The sequence below is a fragment of the Bos javanicus genome, chromosome 5, assembly GCF_032452875.1.
Source record: "Bos javanicus breed banteng chromosome 5, ARS-OSU_banteng_1.0, whole genome shotgun sequence".
Classification (NCBI taxonomy): domain Eukaryota; kingdom Metazoa; phylum Chordata; class Mammalia; order Artiodactyla; family Bovidae; genus Bos; species Bos javanicus.
Window position 1 is genome coordinate 70869826 of NC_083872.1, and position 19762 is coordinate 70889587.

The window sequence follows — 19762 nt, forward strand, 5'->3', positions numbered from 1 at the left end:
GAAATGCTGGGCTGGATGAATCACAAACTGGAATCAAGACTGCCAGGAGAAATATCAATAACCTCAGATATGCAGATGATACCGCCCTTATGGCAGAAAGCAAAGAGGAACTAAAGAGCCTCTTGATGAAGGTGAAAGAGGAGAGTGAAAAAGCTGGCTTAAACTATTTACAATAGCTAGGACTTGGAAGCAACCTAGATGTCCATTGGCAGATGAATGAATAGGCAAGTTGTGATGTATATACACAATGGAATATTTACTCAGTTATAAAAAAGAATGCATTTGAGTCAGTTCTAATGAGATGGATGAAACTGGAGCCTATTATATACAGTGAAGTAAGTCAGAAAAAGAAACACCAATACAGTATATTAACACATATATATCCCTGGTAGCTCAGACAGTAAAGTGTCTGCCTACAATGCGGGAGACCTGGGTTCAATCCCTGGGTAGGGAAGATTCCCTGGAGAAGAAAATGGCAACCCACTACAGTATTCTTGCCTGGAAAATCCCATGGACTGAGGAGCCTGGTAGGCTATACAGTCCATGGGGTTGCAAAGAGTTGGACACAACTGAGTGACTTCATTTTCACGGGATTTAGAAAGATGGTAATGACAACCCTATATGCAAGACAGCAAAAGAGACAGAGATGTAAAGAACAGACTTTTGGACTATGTGGGAGAAGGAAAGGGTGGGACAATATGAAAGAACAGCAGTGAAACACGTGTATTACCATAAGTTAAATAGATGACCAGTGCAAATTCGATACATGAAGCAGGGCATGCAAAGCTGGTGCTCTGGGACAACCCAGAGGGATGGGGTGGGGAGGGAGGTGGGAGGGGGATTCAGAATGGTTCATATACACACATGGCTGATTCACATCAATGTGTGGCAAAAACCACCACAATATTGTAAAGTAATTTCCCTCCAATTAAATAAATCGATTTTAAAAAAACTGGCTTAAAACTCAACATTCAAAAAACTAAGATCATGGCATCCAGTCCCATCACTGTTTGGCAAACAGATGGGGAAATTCTGGGAGATAGTGAAGGACAGGGAAGCCTGGCAGACACGACTTAGTGACTGAAAGACAGAGAAGCAAAAATGTTAATACCCTGGAAGTCAACTGGAGGCTTTAGAGCATAGGAATGACCTAATCTGATTAAGGTTTTTTAAAACTACTACTCTGGCTTCCACTCAGAACAGACTGAGAAAGAAGGTATAAAGATGGAAGTAGAGAAGTTAGGAGGTTACTGCAGTAATCCTGCAAGAAACACTGGTGACCTGGAAAGTATGATGGCAGTGGAAGTGTGAAATTTGAATGAATATGGGATTTTGAAGGAAAAGCCATAATAATTTCAGAAAGACTAGAGACAGGGTTGTGAGTGGGAAAAAACTAATGAAGGTAAGATGGTTCTTAGGTTTTTGCAGAGGAATGAGGTGAATGTTGCCATATGTGATGCAGAGAAACCACAGAAGGTGGTAGAGAGGGAGGCAAAATTAAGTTTAAGATGCTTATTTGAAATCTGAGTAAAACTACTGGATACCTAGGTCTGTAATTCAAGATAGAGGTCAGGGTAGGACATGCATGAAGTATTCAAGCATATGACTAGGTTAAATCACCTAAGGAGCAAATGAAGATAAAGAAGAGAGAGAATTGAGACCTAGAATTTCACTCCACATCAAAAGCTATCAAAATAATGTATATTTATGCTATTTTTATACTTGTCTTTTTCAAAGACAATGATATCAGATAAGAGGGCTTTTATTTTTTAGTACCTCCCTCTTCATATTAGGATAATCTTAGCACAGAAGAGAGACAACCCTGGTAGAGGGGAGGAGGGATTAGGATAGAGGTGGTGAAGGGTGATATGTGGGAGGGAGGAGGAAGGGAAATACTGGTTTGAGAGAGGAGGAGTTCCAGATATTTCAGAATATTTCTACAGAAGTCCTATTTAACATCCTATATTCTAATTATTTGTCCTTGAGTGGTATGAAAGTTTCTTTATGGGAAAAAATTATGACCTTCATCTTTGTGCCCTGCCAGTTCAGTTCAGTTCAGTCGCTCAGTCGTGCCCGACTCTTTGCAACCCCATGAATCGCAGCACGCCAGGCCTCCCTGACCAATTCCCGGAGTCACTCAGACTCACGTCCATCGAGTCAGTGATGCCATCCAGCCATCTCATCCTCTGTCGTCCCCTTCTCCTCCTGCCCCCAATCCCTACCAGCATCAGAGTCTTTTCCAATGAGTCAACTCTTCGCATGAGGTGGCCAAAGTACTGGAGTTTCAGCTTTAGCATCATGCCCTGCCAAGTACCTGGCAAATAACAATCTTTTAATGAACATTACTGATGACTATAAAGGAGTGACTTACTCACAGTCAGTCCAACTGCTACTTAATAGGAAAGGAGGGACTAGTATCTAGGTTTTAGGACAGCCAGATGTTCTAAACTCACTTCAGTCTGTCATTCAAAGGACTACACATTCAGACAGTCCACTACTCATCCTATCTATGTATTTTATTTTCTCTTTATCATCCTGTCTGGACTATAAGTCTGGTGATTTCACTGCCTTGACTTAAATCTAATGATCTACCCAAAGTTCACTTTGCCTCAGCCTGTCCAGAACCTGTGCATCCAGCCTGTCTTCACTTCAGTTCAGTCACTCAGTAGTGTCCGACTCTTTGCAACCCCATGAACTGCAGCACGCCAGGCCTCCCTGTCCATCACCAACTCTCGGAGTTCACTCAAACTCATGTCCATCGAGTCAGTGATGCCATCCAGCCATCTCATCCTCTGTCGTCCCCTTTTCCTCCTGCCCTCAATCCCCCCCCAGCATTAGAGTCTTTTCCAATGAGTCAACTCTTCGCATGAGGTGGCCAAAGTACTGGAGTTTCAGCTTTAGCATCATTCCTTCCAAAAAATACGCAGGGCTTCAGCTTGTCTTACTTCTCCCATAAAAACTCTCTCCACCAGTCCCTCAAATATCACCATCCTCCCATACACCAGCCAGACACACACATACACACTTTCTGTAACATCCTACACAGTCTGATATCTGTCCTTACAACTACATTAAAGCTGCTTTCTCCAAGTCTACCAAAGGCCTTTGTAACAGTTAAAATATAATTTGCAAAATGGTCAAATCGTGACTCTCATTATTCAGTCACTCAGTTGTGTCCGACTCTTTGCAACCCCATGGACTGTAGCACGCCAGGCTTCCCTCTCCTTCACCATCTCCTGGAGCTTGCTCAAACTCATGACCCTCCCTTGAGTCAGTGATGCCATCCAACCATCGCATCCTCATCGTCCCCTTCTCCTCCTGCCCTCAATCTTTCCCTGCACCAGGGTCTTTTCTAATCAATCAGCTCTTTGCATCAGGTGGCCAAAGTACTGGAGCTTCAGCATCACATCTTCCAATAAATATCCAGGATTGATTTCCATTAGGATTGACTGGTTTAATCTCCTTGGAGTAGACTCTCATACAGACATGAAATGAATATAAGAAAGGTTTTATTTAACTCATTAATAAATGAAGCAACCAGTAAGTTGTTAAATCTGGTTCAAATGAGAATCTGACTCTCAGAGGTTCATATTGTCCAGTCTATGAAATTCATTTGCATGGCATGAACAGGAATAACTGCACTGGTACGGGTAGGAAATGTTTGTTCCATTACTGGTTTTCTACAACTTAACTTTAGCCCCTTTTTGCAGAATTGTAAAACAGTCTAGTCAACCAAGGACAAAAATACATATCTCTAAATCAAAGTAATATAATTCTTAGAGGGCCCTCTAGGTCCTAGAGAGTCCAATGCCCATTCAGATACACAGTTATCTACGGCATTCAGATACACAGTAATTTCTTCTGCCCATTTTCAAGTCTTTGACAAATTTTTCTTGCGTAACTGTCAAAACTCATTCTAACCTGCCTTCTTTAGCACAATGAAGGAAAATTCTTACCACCTTTGGTTTCCATGATACATCATTCTCCTGACTTCTCTGATTTTCTTGTCTCACCAGTTCCTATTCATCTTAAATACAGCATTCTTCAAGGTACTGATGGGTCTGATTCTATCCAGTATCATCAGTTATGCTTAACCTGTTAATTGTATAGGAATTATTCCCATGACCACAGCTCTAACGTCTGTGATCCCCAAAGTTGAACTTCTATTTTCTCCATTTCCCATGCCGGTACCTTAGCAGCACATCAAATTCATCATGAGCTTAGGTGATACATATTTAGACAGATCATCTAAACATGATATATGCCTGTGTTCTCTAACTTAATTAATGTCTAATTGTCAAAGAGGCATATAACATGAGAATCTTATATTCTACTCTCTGCCTCACACTCCACTATGAAAACTGCCTTTTACAGACAGTAACCTAAACTATTTATTGCAACTCTACAGTTACTCTCTTGCAACCTTCCCCTTCCTTACAGCCCTTTCCCTAATTCAATTCTGTATTATCTTTCAACTGAACTGCTGATAAAGCTTCCACACTGTTTTGGGTCTCTTTCCTCCATCATTCACTCAGATGCCAAAGTTATATTTCCCTAAACGGAGTCAAAGTTTTTCTGACTTGGTCCTACTTTCTGATCTGAGTTTTCATATAATAGACCTCTATTGTTTTAGGGCATCCACCTACTTCCTACTTATTCTACTTCAGCTCAGTCAAGCTGAGGCATACAACTTCAGCTCAGATATCAGGTTCACAATGATTGATTCAAATTGGCCCAAACAGAGCCACTGAAGTGCCACAGACATTTGCTGCCACTTTGGGGACAGATGCAAATGCTTTTTTACTCTGTATCTACTATTGTTATTGCTATATTTTACCACCAGAGGACAGACTGCCTGAAAAGCTAATGTAAAATTTGGAGATGCTGAGACTTCAGCCCTTCTGAGCCCTAGCATCAACCCATGTCTGAAGCCAATTTCCCTTGGATCATTCAATTACACTTGGCAATAAACCCTCTTTCTGCTTAAGCCCATCTGAGTAAGGCAACCATCTAAAGCATTGAACCAAAAGAATACGAAATAACACCTATCTTTTTATGCACCCATATGATTCAGTTACATCAACCTCACCAGTATCAAAATATAGAACCTTCCCTTATGTTATTTCCTCAGTCTGGAGTTCCCGTCCCTCTTTCCTCTGTGTAATAAGATCCATCTCCTACTTCAAGGCTTCAAATGCCTCAGTGAAGCAATCCCTAGAGGCTGGGAAATGAAGCAGAAGACCAGATTACGCAGAGATTTTAAACCATGCTATGGCTTTTTCAACCTTTGTGTGTGCTTAGTCACTTAGTCGTGTCTGACTCTTTGCGACCCCATGGACTGTAGCCCACCAGGCTCCTCCATTCTTGAGATTCTCCAGGAAAGAATAGTAGAGTGAGTTGCCATGTCCTCCTCCAGGTGATCTTCCCAACCCAGGGATCAAACCCAGGTCTCCCGCATTGTAGGCAGATTCTTTATCAGCTGAGCTACTAGGGAAGCCCCATTTGAACCTTTATGTAAGGGTAAATAAATGTCATCGAAGGTTTAAAATTAGTAAAGGACATGATCATATTAGCAATTTTAAGTTTACTCTGGTTGCTGTGTAAAGGAGGAATCAGAGAAGAGCAAACAATAATTTATAAACTATGAAAAATCTATGCAAAAAGATAGTAGTATAGACTAAAGTGGCAATGGAGACAGAAAAATGTATTTCTGTGATTATTTCTGAATATATCCCTCCTACGTTGTAAACACCCTGAAGACAGAGAATTTATCTGTTGACTACCATTTTATCCAGATAAATTAGCAAAGATATTGGCATACAGTGAAAATGAAAGTCACTCAGTCGTGTCTGACTCTTTGCAACCCCATGGACTATACAGTCCATAGAATTCTCCAGGCCAGAATACTGGAGTGGGTAGCCATTCCCTTCTCCAGGGGATCTTCCCAATATAGGGACTGAACCCAGGTCTCCTGCATTGCAGGCAGATTCTTTACCAGCTGAGCCAGAGAAGCACAAGAATACTGGAGTGGGTAGCCTATCCCTTCTCTAGCAGATCTTCCCAACCCAGGAATCAAACCAGGGCCTTCTGCATTGCAGGCAGGTTCCTTACCAACTGAGCTACCAGGGAAGCCTGGCACACAGTAGGAACACACATTTATTTGTTGAATAAATTAATACACAATTCAGTTCAGTTCAGTTACTCAGTCGTGTCCGACTCTTTGCAACCCCATGAATTGCAGCATGCCAGGCCTCCCTGTCCATCACCAACTCCTGGAGTTCACTCAGACTCACGTCCATCGAGTCAGTGATGCCATCCAGCCATCTCATCCTCTGTCGTCCCCTTCTCCTCCTGCCCCCAATTCCTCCCAGCATCAGGGTCTTTTCCAATGAGTTAACTCTTTGCATGAGGTGGTCAAAGTACTGGAGTTTCAGCTTTAGCATCATTCCTTCCAAAGAAATCCAAGGGGTGATCTTAAGAATGGACTGGTTGGATCTCCTTGCAGTCCAAGGGACTCTCAAGAGTCTTCTCCAACACCACAGTTCAAAAGCATCAATTCTTGGGTGCTCAGCCTTCTTCACAGTCCAACTCTCACATCCATACACGACCACAGGAAAAACCATAGCCTTGACTAGCCAGACCTTTGTTGGCAAAGTAATGTCTCTGCTTTTGAATATGCTATCTATATTGGTCATAACTTTCCTTCCAAGGAGTAAGCGTCTTTTAATTTAATGGCTGAAATCACCATCTGCAGTGATTTTGGAGCCCCCCAAAATAAAGTCTGACACTGTTTCCACATCTATTTCCCATGAAGTGGTGGGATCAGATGCCATGATCTTCGTTTTCTGAATGTTGAGCTTTAAGCCAACTTTTTCACTCTCCACTTTCACTTTCATCAAGAGGCTTTTTAGTTCCTCTTCACTTTCTTCCATAAGGGTGGTGTCATCTGCATATCTAAGGTTACTGATATTTCCTCTGGCAATATAAACTGTATGAGCAACTAGTCAAATGGCAATGTTATTTACGAAGATAGGAAACACAAGAAAAGTCAGTTTGGGATTTTTGTTTTTGAGAAAGAGGTAAGGGAAAAGATGAACTTGGTTTTCAGCAAATTGAGTTTAGGGTAATAAACCAAGATTCAAATATGGAGGAAATATTATATTGGATACATATCTGGGGATCAGGTGAGAGATCTGGGCTGAGGATACTAATTTGTGAATTCTGAGCATATAGATGGTAACCGACTTTATGAAGAGAGAAGATTACCTCAAAATGATGAAAAGAGGGTAGAGACTACAGATTTAAGGAGCACTTAAGGGTTGAAAAGAGAGAAATGGAAGTAAAGGAAGGTCGCTAACAACTCTAGCAGAAAAATAAACACAGGAGAGTCCTCTAACCAAAGCAGAAGGAAGAACAGGATGGTATGGTCAAATGTGTCAAAAATTTAAAAGTCCAGGAATGAAGTTTTAAAGTATCCTTTGAATGAAAACAGTTTTGGTGAAGGTGGGAGTGAAACCAAGTTTAGAGTGGGTTCAAGGTAGAGCAGGAGATAAAGATATGGAGTCAGCCAGTATTAGACCCATGTTTGTGTTAGACATTCTTGTTCAGGAAGTGTGGCTATAAAGGAATTGAGAAATAAAGCTTCAGGGGAGGAATGTCAAGGGCAGGTTTTGTTTCTGTTTGTTTTTTTGTTATTATTTCTTTATCTTTTTGTAGAATTGGTTTTAAGCATGTTTAAATGTTGTTTGGAAAAAAAAAATAATAAATAAATGTTGTTTGGAAGCAACTTAAAAAGAGGACAGTGTTAAATACAAGGTGAAACAGAATAATCAAAAATGAGCTTCATGATGTATACATATATCAAAATATCATATTGTATATCTTATATATATACAGTTTCAAATTTGTCAATTATACTGAGTTGGCCAAAGTTCATTTGGGTTCTTCTGCATGTCAATAATATGGCTAAAAAAATAAGAGTGAAGTTTATAAAATAGAGTACAGATAAAGAAATTGGGATTTTTAAGGCATTTACTTTATTTTATACAATTTTTTAAAGGTTACACTCCATTTACAATCATTATAAAATACTATTTTCTCCATGTTGTATAATACATCCTCACAGTGTACCTTACACTCAATAGTTGTTACCTCCTCCTCTCCCTAGTAAACACTAGTAAAAAACTAGTAAATACTACTTTGTTATCTACATCTGTGATTCTGTTTATTTTTTGTTATATTCACTACTGTTGTATTTTTTAGATTCCATATATAACTGGTATCATATAGAATTTCTTTCTGTCTGACATTTCATTTAATGTAATACCCTCCAAGTCTGTCTATGTTATTGCAAACACCAAATTTTCTGAATTTTTAATGGCTGAATAGTATTCAATTTTGTGTGTGTGTATATACACACCACATACCACATCTTCTTTATCCATTTTTATCTATTTAGCTGCTGATTAACAGTTAGGTTGCTTCCATATTTTGGCAACTGTAAACAGTGTTGCTATGAGCACTAGATTCATGTAACTTTTCAAATTAGAAGATCCTAAAGACACTACCAGAAAACTGCTAGAGCTGATCAAAGAATAGGATAAAAATTGCAGGATACAAAATTCATGCATAAAAATCTATTGCATTTTCATATACTGACAACAAAAGAGCAGAAAGAGAAATTAAAAAAGCAATCAAATTTACTATTGCATCAAAAATAATAAAATACCCAGGAATAAACTGACTTAAGGGGGCAAAAGACATGTACTCCAAAAACTATAAGATGCTGATGAAAGAAATCAAAGATGACACCAACAGATGGAAAGATTTACTGTATCCTTGGGTTGAAAGAATCAACACTGTCAAAACAAGTATATTACCCAAGGCACTCTACAGATTCAGTGCAATCCCTATCAAATTACTAATAGCATTTATCACAGAACTAGAATAAAAATTTTTACATTTGTATGGAAACAAAAAGACCGTGAAGTACATCTGTTTGTGTCATCAAAACTATGTTGAATAAGGGTAGTGAGAGTGGGCATACTTGTTTTGTTCCTAGTCTTAGAGGAAAAGCAGCTTTTTACCACTGAGTATGCTAGAAGGACAGGGAGGCCTGACGTGCTGCAGTCCATGGGGTTGCAAAGAATCAGACACGACTGGGCAACTGAACAACAACAACATGCTATCTGTGAGTCTGTTATATATGGGCTTTAGTATGTTGAGGTATTTTCCTTCTATGCCCACTTTCTGGGGGATTTTATTATAAATGGATGTTGAATTTTATCAAAAGCTTTTTCTACATCTTCTGAGATGATCATATGGTTTTTATTCTTCAATTTGTTGATGTGGTGTATCAAACTGATTGATTTGTGGATATTGAAAAATCTATTCATCCCTGGATAGATTCCACTTGATCATGGTGTATGATCCTTTTAATGTTTTGTTGGATTCAGTTTAATAGTCTTTTGTTGATGATTTTTCCATCCATGTTCATCAGTGATATTGGCCTGTAATTTTCTTTTTTGGGGGGTGGTGCCTTTTTCTGATTGATATTAGGGTGATGGTGGCTTCACAGAATGATTTTGGAAGTGTTTCTTCCAGATTTTTGGATTTGTTTCAGAAAGATAAGTGTTAACTCTTCTCTGAATGTTGGACAGAATTTGCCTGTGAAGCCAACTGGTCCTTGACTTTTGTTTATTGGGAGTTATTTAATCAATGACTGAATTTCAGTACTTATAACTCGTTCTGCTGTACTTTCTATTTCTTCCTGGTTCAGTCTTGGGAGATTCGCACCTTACTAAGAATTTGCTAATTTCTTCTAGGCTGTTCATTTTATTGGCACACAGTTGCTTGTAGTAATCTCTTACAGTCTTTTGTACTTTTGTGGTGTAATGTCTTCTTTTTCATTTCTAACTTTACTGATTTGCACCCTCTCCCTTTTTTTCTTGATGAGTCTGGTTTGTTGTTGCTGTTTAGTCGTTCAGTCGTGTCCAGCTCTTTGCAACCCATGGACTGCAACACACCAGGCTTGCTCAAACTTGTGTCCATTGAGTTGGTGATACCACCCAACCATCTCATCCTCTGTCACTTCCCTTCTCCTCCAGCCCCCAATCTTTCCCAGCATCAGGGTCAGCTCTTCACGTCATATAGCTAAAGTATTGGAGCTTCAGCTTCAGCATCAGTCCTTCTAATGAATAGTCAGGGTTGATTTCCTTTAGGATTGACTGCTTGATCTCCTTGCAGTCCAAGGGATTCTGAAGAGTCTTCTCCAGCACCACAATTTGAAAGCATCAATTCTTCAGCACTCAGCCTTCTTTATGGTCCAAATCTCACACCTGTACATGCCTACTGAAAGACCCATAGCTTTGACTATACGGACCTCTGTCAGCAAAGTGATGTCTCTGCTTCTTAATATACTGTGAGTCTGGCTAAATGTTTGTTAATTTTGTTTATCTTTTCAATGTACTATCTTTTAGTTTCATTGATCTTTTCTATTGTTTTCTTGGTCTCTATTTCATTTATTTCTGATCTTTATGATTTTATTATTTCTACTAACTTTGGGTTTTGCTTGTTCTTTCTCTAGTTGCTTTAGAAAGTACCCTTTTTAAATGAAATTACAGCAACATCAAAAGATAATTTTGTTAATTTTCTTTTATGCAAAATAGATTTTTAAAATTTGTTTTTGTGTTAAATCCAAAATCTAGGAAATTGTGTTAATTAAAGGAAATGGTACAAAGGAAAGAAGACCAAAACCCACAAGATAGCCTGAATGCCAAGTTAAGGTGTTTGCACCTTATTCTATGGTCAATAAGTGAGGTAGCAAAGTTGTTTAAACATAAAACTATTGACTCCAGGATGTCATTTCATCAACAAACAGTAACTGAGTTACCACTATATGAAAGCACTGAATCTGATGCTGAGAGAAAAGTCTAAAACTCTGTCCCTCCTTTTTATATAGTCATCAGTGGAAGAAAGTCTGTCTCTATTCATTATTTATATCTTTACCTATCTATTACTCATCAAGGGCAATATTTAGTAGTGAAAAAAAATCCTTTTTAAAAAGGAAAATATGGGATTCCCCTCAGTTCAGTTCAGGCGCTCAGTCGTGTGTGACTCTTTGCAACCCCATCAACTGCAGCATGCCAGGCCTCCCTGTCCATCACCAACTCCCAAAGTTTACCCAAACTCGTGTCCATTGAGTCGGTGATGCCATCCAACCATCTCATCCTCCGTCATCCCCTTCTCTTCAAGCCTTCAATCTTTCCCAGCATCAGGGTCTTTTCCAATGAGTCAGTTCTTCACATCAGGTGGCTAAAGGTGTTGGAGTTTCAGCTTCAACATCAGTCCTTCCGATGAATATTCAGAACTGATTTCCTTTAGGATGGACTGGTTGGATCTCCTTGCTATCCAAGGGATTCCTATACTTATCAGTTTTATTTCACTCACTATTCAGCAATATGAGTTGCTGGGTGTACAAAGTTAAGTAATACACAACCCCTAATTTACAGGACTCAATAGATTAGATGTCATAAACTTATGAAGTACTCTAGAAGAAACTGACTGTAGGCATTTAAGTAGATACTATTCACCTAAGACTTTCAATTTAAGAGTAAACAGCAAATAAGCACTTCCTAATACCACTTACATTTTAAGCATTTTACATCTTTTAACTAATTTAATTCTCCTAACAATATTATGAAGAGAGACTTATTACTATATTATTGTTAAGATATGAATAAATTAGAATATATAACAGTATTATCTTTTTCCAGAATCAATGATGACACCAATTCTGCTAATGAAAATGTTTTATATACAGTTGCTGTATTATTTCCATGAGAACACAAATATCCTGTAATTTCTCTCATCTTAAAAAAAAAATCTTTTCTTGAGTTCACCTTCTTCTACACCATTTCTCTGATCCCCCCTCAATGGAAAACTTAAAAGAGCTATCTATGTGAGTTATGCCCACCTTCTCTCCTCTCAGCCTCTCTCAAGCCAGTCGAAAAAGGCTTTTGACCCTGACACTACTGAAACCACTTTAGTCAAGATTATGATTTCAAAATGCTAAATATGATTTTCAATTTTCAGTCCTCATCTCACATGATGAGCAACTTGACAAAGGTCAAACATTTTCTTTGAGCCACTCTCCTTTACTTGGCTTCTATGACACCATTATCTTCAGGTTTTCTTATCTTACCAGATGTTTTTTCTCAAACTCCTATGCTACTTCTTCTACAGGTTCACAATTTAAACACATTCAAGTACCCAGGGCTCAGTTCTTTTCTATCTACACAAATTTACATAATGTTTTCATATAGTCTCACGGCTCTATTAGAATGTAGCTTCAACACAGCAGAGATTTTTTAGCTATTCTGTTTAAATGCCCTGCACCTAAAAGTGTCTAGCACATAGTAGATGCATACCATATATTTGGTCAATGAATGAATGGATTAATAGTTTTAAATGTTACCTATAAAGTGATGAATCTCTAATTTATGCCTCCTGCCAGGATCTCTAACCTTAACTCTAGACCTATCTATCTGCTATCTCCACTTGGATGTGTAATAAATATCTCATACTAACCAAGTTCAAAAGAAAACTCAAATCACCCTCTCAATGGCTTCTTCAACTGACCACTTAGCAAAGATCAGTTTCACCCTTCTAGTTTCTCAAATTTTGAAACTATTCCTAATTCCTTCTCTTTCTCTCACACCAGATCTGTCAATAAATACTGTGAATTCCACCTTCAAAATATACTCAGCACTTGACTTCTTCTCCCTATGTCCACCATAATCACTATGGTCCAAGTCATTATCATATCTCACCTGGATGAATGCAATTGACTCCTAACCTGTCTTATTGCTTCCTGTCCACCTCCACCCCACAATTTTGGTCTGTTCTCAGAACCACAGCCAGAGAAGTTTAAAAAAAAAAACCTTCAGTCAAATCACATCACTTTTCTGCTCATAATCTTAAAATTATTCCCATTTTCGTCTGAGTAAAGGCCCAAATCTTGACAACTGCCTATAAAGCTCTACTCAGTCTGGCCCTATTACATCTCTGACCTCATACACTACTATTCTTCTCACTCTGTTCCAGTCACATTGGTTTCTTCTGCTGCTCCTTCTAAAGGTTAAGCATATTCCACCTCAGGCCCTTTTTCTTAGAGTTCCTTCTCCCTGGAATGCTTTTCCCTAGATATTTGTAATCTATTTCTTTCATTATCTTGCTCAACTGTCCCTTTCTCTGAGTTTTTCCTGCTTCCCTGGTAGCTCAGAGGTTAAAGCATCTGCCTCCAATGTGGGAGACCCGGGTTTGATCCCTGGGTTGGTAAGATCCCCTGGGGAAGGAAATGGTAACCCACTGCAGTATTCTTGCCTGGAGAAGCCCATGGACAGAGGAGCCTGGTAGGCTACAGTCCACGGGGTCACAAAGAGTCAGACACGACTAAGTGACTTCACTTCACTTCACTTCACTTCATATTTTAAACTCCCGATTCCAATCCCACTCCCTTGTACACAAAAAGCTGTATTTCCGCACATCATTTATCATCACTACATTACTACCTACTTTCTGGGACATGTGCTAGAAAAGGACAAGAATTTCTATTTGTTTCATTCATTACTGTATCCCTGGTGTTTAAAGCTGTGGCTGGTATACAGTTTAAAGCTGTGGCTGTGAGTGATAATGAGTGAAATCGCTCAGTCGTGTCAGGCTCTTCGCGACCCCAAAAAATATACAGTCCATGGATTTCTCCAGGCCATTATACTGGAGTGGGTAGCCTTTCCCCTTGCCAGGGTATCTTCTCAACCCAGGGATAGAACCCAGGTCTCCCGCTTTGCAGGGGGATTTGGTACCAGATGAGCCACAAGGGAAGCCCTGCTATACAGTAGGTGATCAATACTCTGTTGAAAAAATGCTTTCATTTCCACCACGGGGCCTAATAATCATCTGGCCTGGCATTTCAGGAAAAGATCATAAAGCTTCTCTAAGATTTCTTCCTGCGCTCTAAATCCTGGAAGGATTATACTTTGCCTAGAAAGAAAAACTGTGCTTTGTCTAGCCAACCACAAGGAGGAGTTGAGAGGAAGAGCTGAGCAAAGAAATGTTTCCCTTGCTTTTTCTCTGGCAACCTCAAGGTGGAAGAAAACTAGATTTGGAGGGGACTCTACTGAATGAATGATTTTCTCCATACTGAGTTAACACACAAACGTAAACAGTAAAGACCGCAATCCCAAATGCCACAGAGGCCAAGGAAATCAACACACGGGCCACTGAGAACTGGAAGGGTGTTTCTTTAACTCCACCACTAAGAATTCTCCATAAATCCAGGGAAAGAATTCCTACGAGCGCAGAGACACGTAACTCACACCTGAAGGCCAAGGTGTTTCTGGCTGCCGGAACTCTCTCGCCTCAGTATTAAGTCCGTTCTATTTAATGCTTAGAGCACCTGCAATAATTAAAACAGTACGGGCAAGGCGGTGCAAGAGTTCAATTCTCAGGTCTGGCTGATGGCATGTAAAGTCTTGATTCATTAAAACAGCGAAATCAATTTCCCACAGGATTTTGACTCACCGCCACCTGTTGATCCCCACGTTGGAGGAGCCGGCGAACCAGGGGTCGAGGATGTAGACGCAGCGGATGGTGTCGGCGCCCTGGATGCACTCCTTCAGGGCGGGGTTGTCGTGAAGCCTGAGCCCCTTTCGGAACCAGTGCACGGCGTTCACCCCCATCCCGGGGGCGAGGGAGGGGAGCGCGGTGCGGCGCCGCCGAGCTCCTCCGCCGAGAAATTCAGGGTAGGAGGGTCCAGCTCATAACCGACACCTCCGAACGCAGGAGAATCGCCGCACCCAAGGAGTGAGGAAAGCAGAGGAGGGGAAGGAAAAGATGAGTCCGAGGAGGGGACTGGAGAGGGAGAGGGCGCTGGCGGCGCAGCTGGAAGATGAATGGAGGTTGCCCAGTCAGCGGAGTCCCCGTGTGACGCCCTTTAGGAGCCGGCACCCGCCGCCAACGACTGGAAAAGACGCATAACTTCGAGGTCCCCGGACCTCCGGAGGCTGACCAAGTTCCACAAGCCCGAGATTCCACCAGGGCCCGCGCGGGCGCGGGCAGCCCCAAGAGGTTCTCTGCACGGAAACCTCGCCCACCGAGGCGGCCCCTGAGGAGCAGACGGCCCCGCCTGAGGCGAGCCACCGACAAGGATGAGAGAGAATTCAGTCACTGTCGGCCACGCTGCCTCTCGGCCCGGGTAAGAGAAGTGAGGACAGAGCACGCAAGGCGGTGGTCGAGGCCGCTGGACCGCTGCCGGCCGGTGACCCGTCCCGAGGCTGCCCGGGTGACTCCGCCGCCACCGCCGCGTCAGCGGCTTCAGCCCCGCCTTCGGCTCCTCATTGGAGGGCGCATTCCCCACGTGACCACCGGCACCTCACGTTTCTGAAGTGTGTTTACTACAGCCGCTCCGACTGGGGAATCAGCTTGCATTTCAGTCGCTTCTAGGAGGCGGCAGCTGCTCCATGTCAAATCCATTGGTCCTCTCCCAGACGCTGGACACTTTGCCTCTGTCCCTTTTCATGGCCAACAAATCGCGGTTGCCTGAAAGCGCCCAGAGTGAGCCGAGGCCCCATGTGAGGGAAGGCTTAGCCCCGCCCTCGGGGGCTGTGAACGTCCACCATTGGCTGAGACTCGCTGAGACCCGGATGAGCACGGGGATGCGGGGAGCTCGCGAGCGCGCGCTCTGCCCGTGAGGGCGCGCGTGCGCTCTTGCTGCGTTTCGGAGTCAAGGAGGGCGGGGCCGGCGAACCCGAGCGCACTCGGGGATTCCTCCCGCGGGGTTAGCGGAAGGCGTGGAGACATCACGATATCTTCCAGGAGTCGGAGGGGGAATCCGGCGGGGAATGAGTGAGGGCAGGATGGAGTGGAAAGAGCAGAGTAGGAGGCTCCACATCGACTTAGAGCCCAAAACATGCGTTTCCATCCAGCTTTAGCTGGAGAAACCAACCCTACTTTGGAGTGTATAGAGCTGGCTCCCTTCTCATTCTTGTGGCCCTAGCGGTACTGGATCTTTGTATGAGCTCTGGAGAAGAGGATTAATTCGGAGGGTGGTGCCAGGCATCCCTGAAATTCCTTAATACTATCTCTGTTGTCAACATGTCAGCCTTCCTTTCTTACACCTAGTGCGGTTTACAGGGCTTTTTGCGATGGGGACTTTGCCTACCCCTCTAAGGACAATGAACTTCAGGCCTTGCTGTTCTTGGTTTAGTCACTAAGTCGTGTCCGACTCTTGCGACCCCATGGACTGTAGCCTGCCAGGCTCCTCTGTTCATGGGATTCTCCAGGCAAGGAGTGGGTTACCATTTCCTTCTCCAGGGGATCTTTTCCACCCAGGAATCGAACCTGGGTCTCCTGCATTGCAGGCAGGTTCTTTAGGGACTGAACTACAAGGGAATTGCTGTTCCTTAGGCATGCAATAACTTTATATTCATTCAACAATCACTTATTGAATGAAACTGGCACTATTCAAAGTACTGGAGGTACACAGAGAGAGGAAGAGAAAAGCCCTCTTCAAGTTCACTATGTGTCTCCTAACCTTTGTACATACAATTTTTCGCTCTGTAAATGCTGTTTAGAATCTGCAGCTCACTACAACACCTTTGAGCTGCTGCTGCTGCTGCTGCTAAGTATCTTCAGTCGTGTCCGACTCTGTGCGACCCCATAGACGGCAGCCCACCAGGCTCCCCTGTCCCTGGGATTCTCCAGGCAAGAACACTGGAGTGGGTTGCCATTGCCTTCTCCAATGCATGAAAGTGAAGAGTGAAAGTGAAGTCGCTCAGTTGTTTCCGACCCTCAGCGACCCCATGGACTGCAGCCTTCCAGGCTCCTCCATCCATGGGATTTTCCAGGTAAGAGTACTGGAGTGGGGTGCCATTGCCTTCTCCGACCTTTGAGCTAGGGACTATATTCCTACACAGTCAAATGTTTATTGAATGAATGAGTGAATGAATGAATGCTGTTTGTCACCAGTGTGTTTGACAAGGCTAAAAGGAGGAAAGATATGGCAATTGTTACAAATCGAGTTGTGTACCTCTAAAAGTCATGTAACCCCTAGTACCTGTGAATTTGACCTTATTTGGAAATAAGATCTTTGCAGATGATGAAATTAAGATGAGGTCATTCAAGGACCAAATCCAATGACTAGTGTCCTTATAAAAGGGGAAATTTGGATGCAGACAGCAGACTCATACTCGGGAGAGAAGGCCTTATGAAGATTGGACTTCAGTCAGTTCAGTCACTCAGTCGTGTCCGACTCTCTGCGACCCCATGAATTGCAGCACGCCAGGCCTCCCTGTCCATCACCAATTCCCAGAGTTCACTCAAACTCATGTCCATTGAGTCAGTGATGCCATCCAGCCGTCTCATCCTCTGTCGTCCCTTCCTCCTCCTGCCCCCAATCCCTCCCAGTATCAGGGTCTTTTCCAAAGAGTCAACTCTTCGCATGAGGTGGCCAAAGTATTGGAATTTCAGCTTTAGCATCAGTCCTTCCAATGAACACCCAGGACTGATCTCCTCTAGAATGGACTGGTTGGATCTCCTTGCAGTCCAAGGGACTCTCAAGAGTCTTCTCCAACACCACAGCTCAAAAGCATCAATTCTTCGGCGCTCAGCCTTCTTCACAGTCCAACTCTCACATCCATACATGACCACAGGAAAAACCATGGCCTTGACTAGATGGATCTTTGTTGGCAAAGTAATGTCTCTGCTTTTGAATATGCTATCTAGGTTGGTCATAACTTTCCTTCCAAGGAGTAAGCGTCTTTTAATTTCATGGCTGCAGTCACCATCTGCAGTGATTTTGGAGCCCAAAAAAATAAAGTCTGATACTGTTTCCACTGTTTCCCCATCTATTTCCCATGAAGTAATGGGACCAGATGCCATGATCTTAGTTTGGCTGCCATAAACTAAGGGCTACTCGAAACTAGGAGAGTAGCCTGGAACAGATCCTTCCCTAGTGTCTTCAGAGGGAGAATGGCCCTGCCAAGGTTTTGATTTCAGACTTCTAGCTTCCAGAACTGTGAGACAATAAATTCCTGCTGTTTTAACCCACTCACTTTGTGGTACATTGCCACAGCAGCTCTAGCAAACTAATACAACGGCAAAATAAATTTCATCATCTAGTGAGCCAGTATGTCTGGATGTCTTTCCTAACCCTGCTTTTGTTGCCATAAGAAGGACATAGCATCCTCTCTTCAGTTTGCTAAGAACATTTAAAATTATATAGTACGTGAAAGCCTGTTGTTCACTATAAAGCATTAAACAGTTATTTTTATCAATGAGGGTGAGCCTTGATTAATTACCACTCCAAGGGGCCGATCACTTTTGTAGAGGATGTGGCAGACAGAGCTATGCCTTCACTTGGATTGTCTCATACTCCAGGGCCTAACATACTTTTAAAAATACAATGTTTCATGTTTCACTTTAGGCAGTTTGAAAATAAGCAGAATATGTCTAAAGACATAAGAATTATTTTCAAGCAGTCAAATGAAATAGTGGAAGATAGAGGGAATATTGATTTGGTGGAGTTGGTTTATGTTTGCCGATTGTCCGTTCAAAAAAGATGGATTTTTCAAACAGACAACTATATGTGGGTATGTGTGTAACTTTCATTTACACAGGAAAATACTAAATTGTTAAAATGTCAGTACTGTCAACCATGCATTCCGCAAAGAGTGAGGGGTTTATATAGCATGGCATCTGGTCCCTTCTATTGTCATGGCAAATAGAAGAGGAAAAACTGGAAGCAGTGACATTTTATTTTCTTGGGCTCCAAAATCACTGCGGATGGTGACAGCAACCATGAAATTAAAAGACGCTTGCTCCTTGGAAGAAAAGCTATGATAAACGTAGACAATATATTAAAAAGCAGAGACATCAGTTTGCTGACAAAAAGCCATATAGTCAAAGCTATGGTTTTTCCAGCAGTCATGTACAAATGTGAGAGTTAGACCATAAAGAAGGCTGAGCACCAAAGAATTGATGTTTTTGAATTGTAGTGCTAGAGGAGACCCTCAAGACGCCCTTGGACTACAAGGAGCTTAGTCAATCCTAAAGGAAATCAACCCTGAATATTCATTGGAAGGACTGATGCTGAAGCTGAAACTCCAGTACTTTGGCCACCTGATGTGAAGAGCTGACTCATTGGAAAAGACTCTGATGCTGGGAGGGATTGGGGGCAGGAGGAGAGGGGGGCTGCAGAGGATGAGATGGTTAAATAGTATCACCAATTCAATGGACATGAATTTGAGCAAACTCTGGGAAATAGTTGAAGGACAGGGAAGCCTGGCATGCTGCAGTCCATGAGATTACAAAGAATTGGACATGACTTAGCAACTGAACAACAAGATTATTATTTTAATATATTTTGTCAACAGCTTAATATAAGCCATGATTTTGAGGTGGAGAGTTGTGAATGGGAGTGGGGTTCAAGAGGGAGGGATTATATACATATACAGCTGACTCACTTTGTTGTACTTCAGAAACTAACACAACATTGTAAAGCAATTATACTTCAATAAAATAAAGCTGTGACTTATTGAGCATCTACTATATTCCAGGTACTTTATACAGGTTATTATTAATCCAGTAAGGCCACTTATTATTATTTAATAATAGTTTATGCTCACTGTGCAGATGAAGATGCTAAAGCTCAAATACAAATAAGTAGTAAAACCAGATGAAAAACCATGACTATATCTGAACCCAA

The 19762-nt window shown here is 41.9% G+C and overlaps 1 protein-coding gene across 4 annotated transcripts in view; it reads right to left on the minus strand.

Moving 5' to 3' along the window:
• The window catches only part of CRY1 (cryptochrome circadian regulator 1), a 96079-nt gene extending 80435 nt beyond the window's left edge, over positions 1–15644 (minus strand). For 3 of the 4 annotated variants that reach the window (XM_061417206.1, XM_061417207.1, XM_061417208.1), the window contains exon 1: positions 14581–15642. In XM_061417206.1, the coding sequence (XP_061273190.1) occupies positions 14581–14738 (158 nt within the window). In that variant the 5' untranslated portion in view covers positions 14739–15642. Of the gene's footprint in view, positions 1–14580 lie in introns of all 4 variants that reach the window. The other variant, XM_061417209.1, reaches the window with a different exon arrangement.
• Positions 15645–19762: the final 4118 nt, after the last annotated feature.